This window comes from Jaculus jaculus, chromosome 3 (genome assembly GCF_020740685.1).
Source record: "Jaculus jaculus isolate mJacJac1 chromosome 3, mJacJac1.mat.Y.cur, whole genome shotgun sequence".
Classification (NCBI taxonomy): Eukaryota; Metazoa; Chordata; class Mammalia; order Rodentia; family Dipodidae; genus Jaculus; species Jaculus jaculus.
This window is the reverse complement of record NC_059104.1, coordinates 159,989,441-160,004,060: the sequence shown is the minus strand read 5'-3', so window position 1 is coordinate 160,004,060 and position 14,620 is coordinate 159,989,441. Positions and strand designations below refer to the sequence as shown.

The following is a 14,620-nucleotide window of genomic DNA, read 5'->3' as shown; positions in this document are numbered from 1 at the left end:
TGTCAACGAATCATTCTTTTGTTTTGCAGCTGTGCTGTGGGGGCCTGCTCTGAGCCAGGCACTGGAGAAAAGCATCAGTAGGCAGAAGGGCAGATATCTTAGACACAGAGGAAATAAGAACTTTGAAGGAAAGTTTAATTAACCTTTACAATCTCCAAAAAAAAAAAAAAAAATCACTAGGAAATCCCATTCATTCTCCAGTTTGATAAATTTTTTTCTTGAATACTGTATTATACTCAGAATATTTGGTAGCCCCTACTTATAAGAAAAACAACAGGAATCATAAATTGCTCAATTATAAATTAAGACACTAGGTTACTTAGTGAAGACTTAAGCACATTTCATTGTTTCCTTTGAGTAAAAACCATCTTGTAGCCAGTTCCCCAACCACACCAGTACTATCTATATGACTGGAAGGCTTCAAAACTAAATGCTACCAAAACATAGTCTACACCTTCAAAAAGCATCGTCAGATGATATTGCAAACTACTGAATGCAACTATTGGTCAAATGCTCATTGTCTGGATGTAATCTTCCTGCCTGATGTCCTTTGAGGACGAAGCACAACTTACATTTTAGTTACTGAAACTTTGTGTAGCGTCACATTAAAAATATTTGCAAATTTTCATGCTATTGTCATGTTTGGGATTTTGAATAAGATATAAACAAAATAACAAAACCTACCTAATTTCACACCAGGAAATTCAGGAGGAAAGCTCTTATTTACTTTTAAAAAATATTTATTAGAGAGAGGTGGTGGTGGTGGTGGGGGAAATAGAGAGAAAATGGGCACACCAGGACCTTCTGCCACTGCAAATGAACTCCAGATGCATGTTCTACCTTGTGCATCTGGCTTTACATGGATGCTGGGGAATAAAAGCAGGGTCCTTGGGCTTTGCAGGCAAATACCTTAACTCTGAGCCATCTCTTCAGGCTTTATTTATTTACTTTTTAAGGAGTTGGTAATCAAACTCATAGCCTTGTGCACACTATGCCAACAATATACTACTGAGCTACATCTCTGATCTAATTTCTTATTTTAAAAACATTGAGAATTGGTGGCACATGCATCTGGCATTCGTTTGCAGTGGCTAGAGGCCCCGGCATGCCCATTCTCTCTCTCTCTCTCTCTCTCTCTCTCTCTCTCTGTCAATAAATAAATAAATAAAAATAAACATTTGAGACTTGGTTGTAAAGTAAATTCCATGAAGTCTGATTTCTCTCTGGACTTAATCAGTGTTTCATAAAAATATATAAAATAGAGGACTCAATAAATCCAGAAGAAATTCTTCCTCTATATCCCAAACTTCATTTTTCCAAAGAAGTATTTTTTTTACAGAGAAGTTTTACATTCAGAGTTGCTAAACATTAACAGAAACAGGAAAAACTTCCAAGCATGCTCTTCAAATGCTGATGAGACAGGCTTGTAAGTCATCCAGGCAGAAACTAGAAGACAGGAACTGCTTTGGACACTGCCAATTTTGAGCTCTAAAGATTTCTTTTTCAAGTTTTCTGATCCATGAGGGAGATAGTTTAATGAATTATCATGCCGAAAAATCTCCTTAATAGCAGGAAATGGCTGAGAGACATCTGTACTCATGATTTTAGATAGGGCCAGAGGGGAATTGGGCGCTGGTGATAGATGAACTTAGAGTTCTGAGTCAAATGGGTGAAACAGAGAGCACCTTCCTGTGCATAAAAGTATTAGAGATTCTCAACAGGAAGGATTTAGGGCCTCAATATACCAGGCCTGGGACCCAATTTAAGCCAAATGTCAGATAACTTTCTTATAGTACAAGGGTAAGGGGAAATTACCTGTAAAATATTCTCCAAATTCTTGTTCTAGCTTAATTGCCCGATCATAGGTTTTCTTGGCTTGTTCTTCTGTTAGACGCTTATTCATCTCCCTGGAAAAAAATGAGAGCTTGGTGTTAGAACACAAAGGGAATGTACTGAATCCTGAAATAGTAAAATGCATAGCAAAAAAAGGATCCTGCAGGAAGCATGGTTTAATCTTAGCAGTAGCTTCTCAGTCTTCATTTAGGACTTTTTGTTAGAGTAATTTCAGCCACAAGGGCTCTCTGCCATGGAGTACACACTCTCAGAGGACAAGCTCTTAGTCCACGCTGGGCTGCAACAGAACCTGCCTGCTTCTTTGTAGTCCCTGCTTTCTGTTCTGTCCACTGTGGTCTCTGGAGTAGGCCTCAACTTCCTCCATGGTAGGCTCAGAGGTGTTTAAATAAAGCACTTATGTGTCCCTTGAGCACTCTATCTCAGAACTACCTTGCTTCAACCGTTTTCCTGTTGGATATAGTTTCTAAATCCAAATATGCTTCATGTGACCCCATTGGTAGATCTCAGCCCCTCTTAAATGTAGGACACAGAAATGAAGGAAGTCTTCCAGAAGTGGCCAAAGGCAGGAGGAGAGTAAGAAGGACGGGGAAATATATATGGGCTGTCTTAGCCTCACCCTGTCTGAAAGAACTAGACTTGACTGTTCTCAGACTCCAACATTGCAAAAGGCTTTTGTTTCTTGTCTTTCATAACCTGCTTAAGGCCTATTGTTTGTTCTCATTGCATACCTGGAGACATAAAGAGCTAGAGAATAGAAAAGATTTCATTCATATCCCTCTTTCTCTCTCTCTCTCTCTCTCTCTCTCTCACACACACACATTCATACACACAGTCAAAACAGTATTCTTTATCTCTAAGTACTCAACCTCTGTAAACATGGAGGCATTCTTCTATCAGTCAGAGCCCTGAATGCCCTGCTTTTCTAGCCAAACAATGGCTACAGGATCTGCTGAAGGACTGAATTGCAATGACACAGAATGGAGTAAATGAAAGGTGGTGGGAACACAATATTTTCATATTGACTATAGTCAAGCAATTCAGTTACTTAGTGAGCCAGGAAAGAGGGGTTTGGTATAAAAGGATCTCTAAATTGGTTAATAGGTATTGGATACAATTGGCTAGGAGGAATAACTTCTAATGTTAGGATAACCTTGTGTGAATTAATTAAATATTTCAAAACAATTAATGGTGAGGACTTTGAATGATCCTCATAACAAAGAAATGACCTATGTGTGAGGAGATAGACATGACAATTAGCCTGATCTGGTAATTGTATTTTATATTCACGTATCAAAATAACATACCACACCTCATAAATATGCAAAGACATTTTGATTGGCCTGTTAGGATGCGTCATGGGTACATCTCTGAAAGCATGTACTGAGGTGCCAGAGAACCAGGGTTGGAACACCTGGGCCTAGTCAGTCCCTTTTCTAGTGTAAGTCCTAGAGGCTTGAAGTAATGAAGGGACTTCCCTAAGTTTGTGCATTTAATAAAGTCACCTGGAGCAGGAACTGACATTTTATTAGTTTCTTTTTCTAAACCATAGTCTTTCTGATATACCAAAACTTGACATCCTTTAACACAGGGCTATGAAATTGGATATTAGCATGAGTATGGAGATAGCTGAGAGCTAAAATATAAAGTAGAACTTTCTTGAGCTTTTTATTACTGAAGTCAACTCATCTTGTCCCCAGAAGTCCCAACAACAGAAGCTATGAGGGGATGTCATTTTTCTGGTATAGAAGATACTGGGCTAAACCCAAGAAAACTCTTCAGAGAAAGATGGTAATTTTTTTCTGCGGATATAAAGAAATTATATAACTCTTGATCTTCCTTGACTTGCTTTGTTCAAAGTAGTGGTTTTTCTTGCTCAACTCTTTTTCTTTTATAGCATTGACTACATTTAAACTTATTTTCCAATGTGTGAGTCTATTTTGCCTCTAAGCCTGACCTACAAGTTCTTTGAGAGCACAGTCTGTGCCTTGTACTTCATGCAGGATGAAGCCTGATTCAAAACTTGAGTGAGTGAATGGAAAAAATGGAGGGAGGCAGATAAATCTAATTATGACGCAGATACAGGTAGAAGTAAATATGGTGCATTATGGTGCAAAGCAGCATAAGGCTATGGTAGGGTGGCAGCACAACATAAAAAGATCACACGTGCCCTTGAATCTACGCTCCTCTGAAGAGTCAGCTGGGTTCGGGCTAGTCAGCTCTGTGGTTTGATGTGGATGGCGCACTTGATGAATAATGTGTGTGATGATGTGTTAGTGCCTCACTGTGACAGCTGCCATGCTTCTGTTCCAGCTGACCGAGCTTCGCTCCTTCCTGGGGAATGGGCAAATTAGGGCAGCACTGCTCCTGTGGTAAGAGCCTCGGGGAAGAATGGACTGTAAACACTCAGCATTTAGTAATGCATTTGCTCGGGTCTGAATGTCATCATCACTGCTGCTAAGACCTATGAGTATGGCTGCAGCAAATTATGTCACATTCGCCGTCCTCATTGTGGAATCCAGCCTTTGGGATGTTTAATTTTCCTTAGTGATAAGTGGCTGTGACAGTGCCTAAGGCAACATTAAATAAATCATCTGATAGTTATGGAAGGAGGTAGACCTTCTACTGAGCACCCGAGGGGCTGTCTCCCAATGTCACAGTGGACCAAATGTGCAAGTGCTCTTGCTCCCTGAGGCTCCACCTCTTTCGGAAGCCATGTGTCCCACTGTGTATGCTGTGGAGACCACTTTCTATTTTTGAAATAAGCTATTAAGACGCTGCTCCCGAGTTGAGGGCCATTTTTCTGCTCTTCATGTTAGCATTACATAATGTGTCTGTGAGGCTCTTCATAGATTATAAATCACTTTTACATGATCAAGTTTGTGCTTAACTCACTTACATAATGCCCCACACAGTATCCTGCATGAGAAGAAAAGTTCTTCACCGTGACCTCTCAAATTTATTTCTTTGTCTTGGTGAAAACACTTGTCTACTTTTAAATATTTATGGGAATATGTTCTGCTTTTAAGGTCCTCAGAGATCAACTATGTATTTAAGTTAATGTTCTCAGCTGCCATTCCAGTTACTGTAGAACACTTTGCTTCTTCATCCTCAGAGGAGACCAGAACAGATAATAATTACCATTTTTACAATCTCTCCACAAACATTGTTTTCCAGTGTGTACTCTATGATTCAATCCTGAACTCTGAACACCCAAGAGGAGGCAATCTTTGAGCAAGACTCTGCCTACAACAGATGCACTAGCATTATCTCTTGTACTCTCAGAAGCTATTTGTGTCTTATAATGAATGAACTAAAGCTCTACAATGAAGGAACATCCTATCTTGGGTAATAACTATACTATTTACTGAGAGCTTATTATATGACAGAATGTGTAAACACCTATTACCTTGTTTAACTTAGATCTACAAAGTACTTAGTAATGTCTATGGGTATTTATTGACAAAGTGAAGATCCAATCTAGCTTGACCAATCTTCATATCTCTGCTGTGTTCTCTTTACCTATTACATATAGTAGCTTTACTTTGGTATGGGGAATGGTATAGATCATGAATATCTGCTCAATCTGTTTGCTGAATAAAAAAATATTTGTATATATGTATGAATACTTCAGGGTCTTTTGCCAGTGCAAATGAAAACTAGATAATTGCACCACCTTTTGCATCTGGGTGGCTGAGGAATTGAACCTGAGTTGGAAATCTCTGCAAGCAAGTGTATTTAACCCTGGCAGACAGGCTTTGCAATCAAGTATCTTTAACTGCTGAGTCATCTCCCCAGCCCCCATTTTACTAACTTTTTTTTTGTTTTTTTCAAGGTAGGGTCTCCCTCTAACCCAGGCTGACCTAGAATTTACTATGTAGTCTCAAGCTGGCCTCCATCTTGCCTTGATCTCAAGGCAACCCTCCTACATCTGCCAGCAAGTGCTGGGATTAAAGGTGTATGCCAACATGCCTGGCTTTACTGACTTTTTAAAAAAAGGAATATATTTCACAAGTCCTAAAAACAAAAGTCAGAATCATGCTTCTCCCCTTACTCATACATATGCATAGATGTGGATAAGTTAAGGATGTTTTATAGTCATTGTCACTAATACAACCCTTATGAACAGTGGTCTATATATCTTAACATGTATAGAACCTGAATTCTATTATAGGACCAAATAAAATACCAATGCAAAAAGTCTAAAATAGTTTTTTGCTCCCTCTGTAAGAAAATCCCATACATTAAATAAAGATTTGCCTATGAAATGGTTCTCAAAAACATAAACTAAACCAATCTATAAAACAACAAAAAAGTAAAACTAAACCTAATTGCGAAATAAAAAAGTAAAAATTGAGAAACACGTGTAAAAACATTTTAAAAGAATAACTGACTCAAGCAGCTTAGTAATATATTTTACAATTATTTAACAAGGGGGAAATGCTTAGGAATGAGTGATGGCATTTTGCACCTGCATGCATGTGTGACAGAGCTGTGGAATTCAGGACAGGGAGCTGGATGAGGACCACCAGTCCTCTACTTACATCAGTGGTTCCAGAGACTTGGGCTTTATGAAGATAGCAATGGGATAGAGCTGGGCAACTTGTAACCTCTTGATAGCATTTCCTGATACGTCCAGTATACAGTGTTTGCCCTGGGAGAAAGAAAAGAGCATACAAAGTCAAGTTTGAAAAAAGAAAATGGTGGTAATCCAATGAAAATAAAATAATGCATGTTTTAGGAAAGTTGTAATTCCAATCTTTTTATTTGGGGGGGGGATAAGGTGTTACTCTGTAGTCCTAGGCTAACCTGGAACTCACTCTGTAGTCCCAGCTGGCCTTGAACTTACAGTGCTCCCAGTATCTGAATGCTGGGATTAAAGGAGTATGCCACCACACCCAGCCTAATTCTAATACTTGAAAAAGAAATTAATGCAAAGAATAACTCAAATACTTGAAGTAGGTATTTCCAACTGTATTTTATAGAAGAGTACACTAAAGAATATTATCTAACTTGCCCCAAAGTTCACTGAGGGGAAGACTCAAACCCAGCTCACAGCCCTGGACAGACTTGTTGGTTGCAATAGACAGACACTTCCCTGTAGCCTGGCCAATGTTAAAGCAAGAACAACGGTAACCACACGGACTCGTCCATGTGCTCAGTGCTCATACGTACTCTGCCCTTGATGCGTGCACTCTGGAGGTCAGACCCACCATTCTCCTTAATATTATGTGGTTACGTGCTGTGAATCTTACAGAAGCTATGCAAGCCTCTTGTTTGTTAACAAATACAGCCCTACTACATTGTAGCACACCTCATTTGGCTTGGCTTCCAGTGCAATGAGTAATAAATTCCAAGTTTGCTATTTGTGAAGTACAGTGGCTATGTGAGAAGCACAAGTGCTGTTTCGACATGTACTGCCGGCCCACTCTCAGTTAACAGCGGTTGTGTTTACAGGTTCAAAGAGGAAAATCAATGCACCTTTCCAGGATACTGACTAGAAACAGTCTCCAATAAGGCTTGACAGACCTTAACCATTGAAAGAGAAGAAATTTGAGAGATCTTAATATGTTCTTAGAATTAAGCTTCCTTTTAAAGTTAACATTAAATATACATAACTAATGGATCAGTGTGATATTTCTATATATGAATATAATAAGCACCTTTGAAATCAAGTAACGTGTTTTTGTCTTCCCAAACCAAACAGGCTTTTCTGTCCAGAGTAATCACTGTTCTTTCTGATTGATACTTCTTATCTTCCATATGTGAGAGAGAATGTGCTGTACCCGTCTATCTTACTATAGCTTAACATCATGATCTCCAGATTATATATATGTATTCAGGTATGTAGGGGTGTGTATGTACGTGTATAAAATTTGTTCACCTTGCTAACAGACTCCAGGTTGATTCTATATCTTAGATTTGCAAATAGTACCACAATAAACAATGGCATGCAGGAATCTCTTTGATATACTGACATCATTACTTTTAGATATGTATCCAAAACAGCTAGGTTATCTGGTAGACCTATTTTTAATTTTTAATTATTTTATTTATTTATTTGCAAGCAGAGAAAGAGAGAAAGACAGACAGACAGAGAATGGGCGCACCAGGGCCTCTAGCCACTGCAAACGAACTCCAGATGCATGTGCCCCCTTGTGCATCTGGCTTAAGTGGTTACTGAGGAATCAAACCTGGGTTCTTTGGCTTTGTAGGCAAACACCTTAACCACTAAGCCATCTCTCCAGCCCCTATTTTTAATTTTTTTTGTCCTTTTTTTTTTTTTATTTGAGAGCGACAGACACAGAAAGACAGATAGAGGGAGAGAGAGAGAATGGGCGCGCCAGGGCTTCCAGCCTCTGCAAACGAACTCCAGACGCGTGCGCCCCCTTGTGCATCTGGCTAACGTGGGACCTGGGGAACCGAGCCTCGAACTGGGGTCCTTAGGCTTCACAGGCAAGTGCTTAACCACTAAGCCATCTCTCCAGCCCCTTATTTTTAATTTTGATGAAGCTCAATACTGTTCTCCATAATGGCTATATTCATTTATGCTCACATAATGTTAGAATTTCTATTTTTCTTTTTCTTCATACTCTCTTCAGCACCATTTTTTTTTTTCATTGTAGCCCTTCTAACGGGCGAGGTGGCATGTACTGTTCACTTTGATTAGCATTTCCCGGATGGCTAATGAATTCCCTATTTTTCATACACTTGTGGCCATTGGTCCTGTCTTCTTTTGAGGAACATTGACCATTTAAAACAATTAAAGTGATTGGTTTTTGTTAAGTGTTTTGGATATCAACCCTCTGTTAGATGGATAGTTGGCAAATAATTTTCTCTCATGCTGTTGGCTGTCTCCTGATTCTGCTGATTGCTTCCTTTTTAGTTTGATGTAGTCTCATCTGCCATTTTTCTCTTTTGTTTCCTGTGCTTTGGGGGCCCTATTTAGAAAATCATGGCCTATACCAATGTCTTGAAGTGTTTTGTCTACATGTTTTTCCTAGCAGCTGTAGACATTCTGGTCTTACATTTAGGTGTATGACCCATGTTGAGAGTATTTTTACATAAGCTAAATGGGCCAAGTTTCAGAATTTTGTGTAAAGGTAACTAGATTTCTCAGCATCATTTATTGAAGAGACTATCTTTTTTTTTAGTGTATTTTTTGGTGCCTTTGTTAAGAATCAGTTCACTTTCCATGTGTTAGTTTATTTTGACAAATATTCTGTGTGTGCTATGTTGGTTAATGTGGCTATTCACAATTAAATCCTTCAAATTAGGAATTGGGATGCTTCTAGCTCAGCTCTTTTTGCTCAAGCTGGCTTTTGCTAGTCAGTGTGTGTGTGCGTGTGTGTGTGCGTGTGTGTGTGTGTGTGTGTGTGTGTGTGTGTGCGCATGCACGTGCATGCAGGCACATTACTATGATATTTAGGATTATTTCAAATTATGTGAAGAATATCATTCATATTTTGATGGCTTTTATGGAAGTTTACAACAGATCTCCCCCCCCACCCATAAACTCATGTGTTCTGAATGGTTAGTTTCCAGCTGGTGGCAATTTGGGAGGTTGAGTCTTGCTGAAGAAGGTGTGTTGTTGGAAGGGGGCTTAAGGGTTTTATAGTCAGCTCCCCTTTGCTAGAATCTGGCTTACTCTCATGCTCCTGTTTTCTACCTATTGTTGGCAAGGAGGTGATGCGCAGCCCCTGCTCATGTCCTGCTTTCCCCAGCCATCGTGAAGCTTCCCCTTCAGATTGCAATCCAATACAAATCCTTCCCTCCCATCAGCTGCTTTTGGTTGGGTGCTTTGTCCCAGCAATGAGAAAGAAACTACAACAGGCAGCATGGACATTTTAATGATATTAACTCTTCCAATCCATGAGGATGAGAAGGTTTTCCATTTTTTAAAGTTTTCTCAACTTACTTTATCTGTGCTTTATATTTTTCTTTAGTTTCATGTTTTCTTTAGTTTTCCAAGTGATTGGGTTACTACATCTAGCTTCATTATTCTTCCTTAAAAAGAATTTTGTCTGGGCTGGAGAGATAGCTTAGCAGTTATGGTGCTTGCTTGCAAAATGTAGCAACCTGGGTTTGATTCCCCAGGACTCATGTAAGACAGATGCACAAGGTGGTGCATGCATCTGGAGTTCATTTGCAATGGGCAGAGGCCCTGGTGTGCCCACTCTCTCAATCTCTCTCTCAAATAAATAAATAATAATTAAATTATTAAAAAAAGAAATTTGGTGAAGCAGTCCAACCCTTGATTTTACCTTTTTCAGATGTATCACCAGGTGAACATCACTTGTGATTGATCAATGCACGATTTTTATGGCCTTATGGTTCAATTTTGATAGGCCATATATGTTCAAAAACTTGTCCATATCTTCTAAGTTTGTACTTCTAAGGATATAGTATTATGATACTACATAAGGCTCATTTTCATTTCTGTGGGTTTCAGATGGACTGTCTCATTTTTCAGTCTTCTCTTTTTCTCTTGGTTAGTTTAGGTAAAAGTTTGTCCACTTTTCCTCATCTCTCCTCTTATAATTTTTTGTTTCTTTTTGCTAATCTTGTTTGGTTTTTCTTGCTTTCCCAAGTTACTGAGGGTGTGTGGTAGTTTGAATAGATGGCCCCCAGTACATTCAGTGTTTTATTAGTTTGTAGTTTGCAACTGCAGCCACCTGACTGGAGGCTGTGTCACTGGGCAGATCTTAAGGTATGGGGGTGGGTTTGAGATTTCAATCTAAAGATATGCAAAGTATGCCTGGCTGGAGTTCCTGAAGTGTGCTGTGCTGTGTGGCTTTAGGCTTTTTGGCTTGTGCTTCTCTCTCCATGTTTGGTCCTGTGGAAGCAGACAGCTTCTTCTGCCATTATGGAACTTCCCTTGGATCTGTAAGCTTCAATAAATCCCTTCCTCCATTACTGTGCCTGATGTGAAAGTTTATCTCAGCAAACCTGAAGCTGTCTGCTAAAGGGTGTCCTTGGGTTGCCCCTTGGAAACCTTTCTAGTCTCTTGATGTGGTTATAGACTGCTATAGCATTTCTTCTTAGTTCTACTCTTGGTGTATCTCACATATTTGGGTATGTTGTATTATCATTTCTATTAGTTTTGAGAAGTCTTTAAAATTTCTGATTTCCTCAGTGATCCTCTACTCAAAAATCTTCAGTTATTATCTTGGTTTTTCTTACCTGACACATACAGAAAGCATACAGGATAAGATTTCAGTTGAGTTGGAAAGTTCTATAGATGTCTGTGAAGTCTGTGATGTTTGCTGATTTTTGTTTTGGTCTGGAAAATCTTTCCATTCATGAAAGTGGAGTAGTCAAGTCCCCCTTATTATTGTATTGGAGCCTATCTTTTTCTTTAGGCATGATACTACTTGTCTTGTTTTATAAACCTGGGCCCTTGGGCTGGAGAGATTGCTTAGTGGTTAAGATGCTTGCCTACAAAGTCTAAGGATCCAGGTTTGATTCTCCAGCACCCACGTAAGCCAGATCCACAAGGTGGCACATATGTCTGGAGTTCATTTGCAGTAGCTAGAGGCTCTGACACACACATTCCTTCTAAGTAAGTAAATAACCTCACAATGTATGACCCCTATTCCACAACAAGGAGGGTCCCTGTGGAGAGGGGAGGTCAAGGAGGAGGCTAACAGTGGTACCAAGTTGACTGTATTCACTGAGCACAAAACAAATAAAAATAAATAAAAAAAAGGAAGTGTGGAATCAAAAAAGAAAAAAAAAAAACAAAAAACCCTGAGCTCTTCAATAGCTGCATAGAGTTCATAAAAATATCTTTCTGTTGATTTAATTCTTGGGCCACTATATAGTGGCCTTCTCTGTCTGTTTTCTTATTTTAGTAGTATCTCATTGTATAGTCCAGGTTTTCCTAGAATTTATAATCTTACAGTCTTCCTGCTTCTGTCTCCCAAGTGCTCAGGTATTTGGTTATTTGATGGTAATGTAGATCTTCAATATTCTCCGTGTTCTCCTCCTCCTTCTCTTTCTTCTCCTCTTCCTTTCATAAAACAGGATAGTTCATAAAACAGTCTTCAAGTTCAGATAGTCTTTATCCATTTGATCTAATCTATTGAAACTTTTGACTAGGTTTTTATTTGACTCGTTGGACTCTTAATTTCCAAGATCTCTGCTTGGGTTTTTTTTTTTTTTTTTTTTTTTTTTGGTTTTTTCTGGTAGGGTCTCACTCTAGCCCAGGCTGACCTGGAATTCACTATGAAGTCTCAGGGTGGCCTTGAACACACGGTGATCCTCCTACCTCTGCCTCCGGAGTGCTGGGATTAAAGGTGTGTGCCACCACGCCCGGCTCTGCTTGGTTCTTAAAAACACAATCCATATCAATTTGCTGAGTTTCTCTTTCAAATCCTACATTGTCTTCTTAATTTTATTTAGCTGCTTATTTGCATTTTCTTGGACCTCATTGACTATTTCATTTCATAATCCTTTTTTTTATTTTGAGATAGGGTCTCACTCTAGCCTAGGGTAACCTGGAACTTAATTCTGTAGTCCAAGGCTGTCCTAGAATTCACAGTGATCCTCCTACCTCTACCTCTTGAGTACTGGGATCAAAGGTGTGTGCCACCATGCCTGGTTGCCCTCCCCCACTCATGCCCCAAGGCAGGGTCTCACTACAGCCCAGACTGACTTTGAATTCACTCTGTAGCTCCAGGCTGGCCTTGAACTCAGTGATGCCTCTACCTCTGCTTCCCAATGGCTGGAATTAAAGGTGTGCTCCACAAGGACTGGACATTCTTTTGAGGTTTTTTCCATGCATGCATCCAATGCACATGCATGAAGAGACCAAAGGAAGATGTTGGATGTATTCAAATATTGTTTATCTGCCTTATTTCCCTTAAACAGAGCCTCTCACTCAACCTGGAGCATCCATTTTTCAGTTAGACTGGCTGACTAGCGATCCTGTGGGATTCTACCATCTCTGACTCCATCAGCTCTGAGATTACAATATGCTACCATGCCTGGGTTTTTACATGGTGTTGGAGAGCGAACTCAGGTCTTTATGCTTTCATAGCAAGTGTTTTTATCTGATGAACCATCTCCCCCAGCCCCTTAGGTTTTTGATTTTCAAAGAAATTTATTTACTTTGATTTCTTTGGGATCTCTAGCTAAAGTGTCACTATGTTCTTTTAGAGATATACTACTACATTTATATATGTATATATGCATGTATATATTTTCCCCCTTGACTGAGATTTGCATATCTGGTGGATCAGATGCTGTCTTAGCTACTTCCTTTTGAAAGCAGTGGCAGTGGGCATTGAATTGTCATATAATGTTGCTTTTGGTCCCATCTAGGCACCATAGGGCCCCTCTCTAGGTTGTTTAGCTGTGATCGATGAGTTTTGTCACAGCATACACCATGGCAGAGGGGGAGACACCCACTGTCTTGCAGGCCCTGTAAGTGCTGGCTCACCCTAGCAGTTCAAACAAGTGCAGTGCAGGTAGTGGTGGGTGTAGATGCTCATCGGGTAACTACTCCTACAATAGGAGTACTGCCTGTTAAGCAACAGGGGCTTCTTCCACAGAGTTGATGTGGGTCTGTTTCTATTAAGGACCAGTGGCATTGGTAACCTGTGCAGTGATAAGTGTTCCAAAGCACTGTTCCTCTGACCAGTCAGTGTTATGCCTCTGGTTGCTGCATGAGAGACGTGGGAGCGGCTCCACAGAACCTTCTCTGTGGTCCTCTCTGCCAGCCCTGACAAGCTGCAGTGGGAACTGTGTGGTAGCAAATAGTTGTGGCGTTCTTTTCTTCTACTTGAGTGGTAATGCTTGCCTAGGAGTGGGAATTTGGCCAGTGTTGGTCAGAGTTCTCTTGGGGAGGGGTACCCTTTGGTCACAAGTGTCCTTTGGGGAGGGGACAGCTGGGACTCTGTTATCCTAACTCCCTCAGCTGTAGTGCTCACCCGGGAGTGGGACACGAATGCAGCTAGGCAAAGTTGCTCTTGGTGTCCTCTAGCCTTGCATGTCTACGGTGACAGTTTGTGGCACAGAAGTGTTCAAGGTACCACTGAGTGCCCGTCTTCAGTCCTGGCACTAGCATGAGTCCACACATGGCCGGCCACATCCTTCCCCCTCCACGTTTCAAAATCTGCCTCTTAGAAGACACCGGCAGTACTAGGTCATAGTCTCTCTGCTGGATTCAGTTTGGTTGCCAAGGCAGCTATGCTCAAGTCCGTTCCGTGGAAGGTCTGGGAGAGTTTCATTCATGGGAATACAGGAGTTTTTGGCCCATAGAAGTTCATAGTCAGATAGCAGCTCTCCTTTTTACATGGCTACTGGTTCAAACATGCCAGCTGTTTGATGGGAGATGATGTGAAATCCTTTCCTAAAAGGAGGTTACTGTTGCACATTTCGGGGTTTTTAATCTAAGTGGGCTGTGAGCCTGTGAGGACTTTTCCTGCAGGTAGGGTTGCCAGAATAAGCACTGCTAGAATGTGGAATGCGGTTACTTTTCTCCCTGCCAGGAAGAGATACCCTTTCTTCTGGCATTCGGAGGTAGCTGCCAGGATATTTAGCTTTCTTTTTATGCCATTACTCTAAGTCTCTGAATCTTACAAGGTTCTCTTACCTTACCTTGAAATGAACTACATTCCTCTTACTCTGCTTCTCCCTTGTGGGGGAAGGTGAGTACTGGGATTCTCTACTTAGCCATCCTTCCCTCTCAGAATTATTTTTTTTTATACATTCCGATTTATTTCTTTCTATATGTTGTAATATGGGCATCATAATATTAACCATT

General features: G+C 40.3%; 1 protein-coding gene across 21 annotated transcripts in view; it reads right to left on the bottom strand.

Annotated features, from left to right (window-relative positions):
• Dlg2 (discs large MAGUK scaffold protein 2) overlaps positions 1-14,620 on the bottom strand; it is a 1,944,997-nt gene that overhangs the window by 4,910 nt on the left and 1,925,467 nt on the right. For all 21 annotated transcript variants that reach the window (XM_045145568.1, XM_045145570.1, XM_045145572.1 and 18 more), the window contains 2 exons: positions 6,396-6,505; positions 1,816-1,907 (listed from right to left, as the gene is read on the bottom strand). In XM_045145568.1, coding sequence (XP_045001503.1) covers positions 1,816-1,907; positions 6,396-6,505 — 202 coding nt within the window. The remainder of the gene's footprint in view (positions 1-1,815; positions 1,908-6,395; positions 6,506-14,620) is intronic.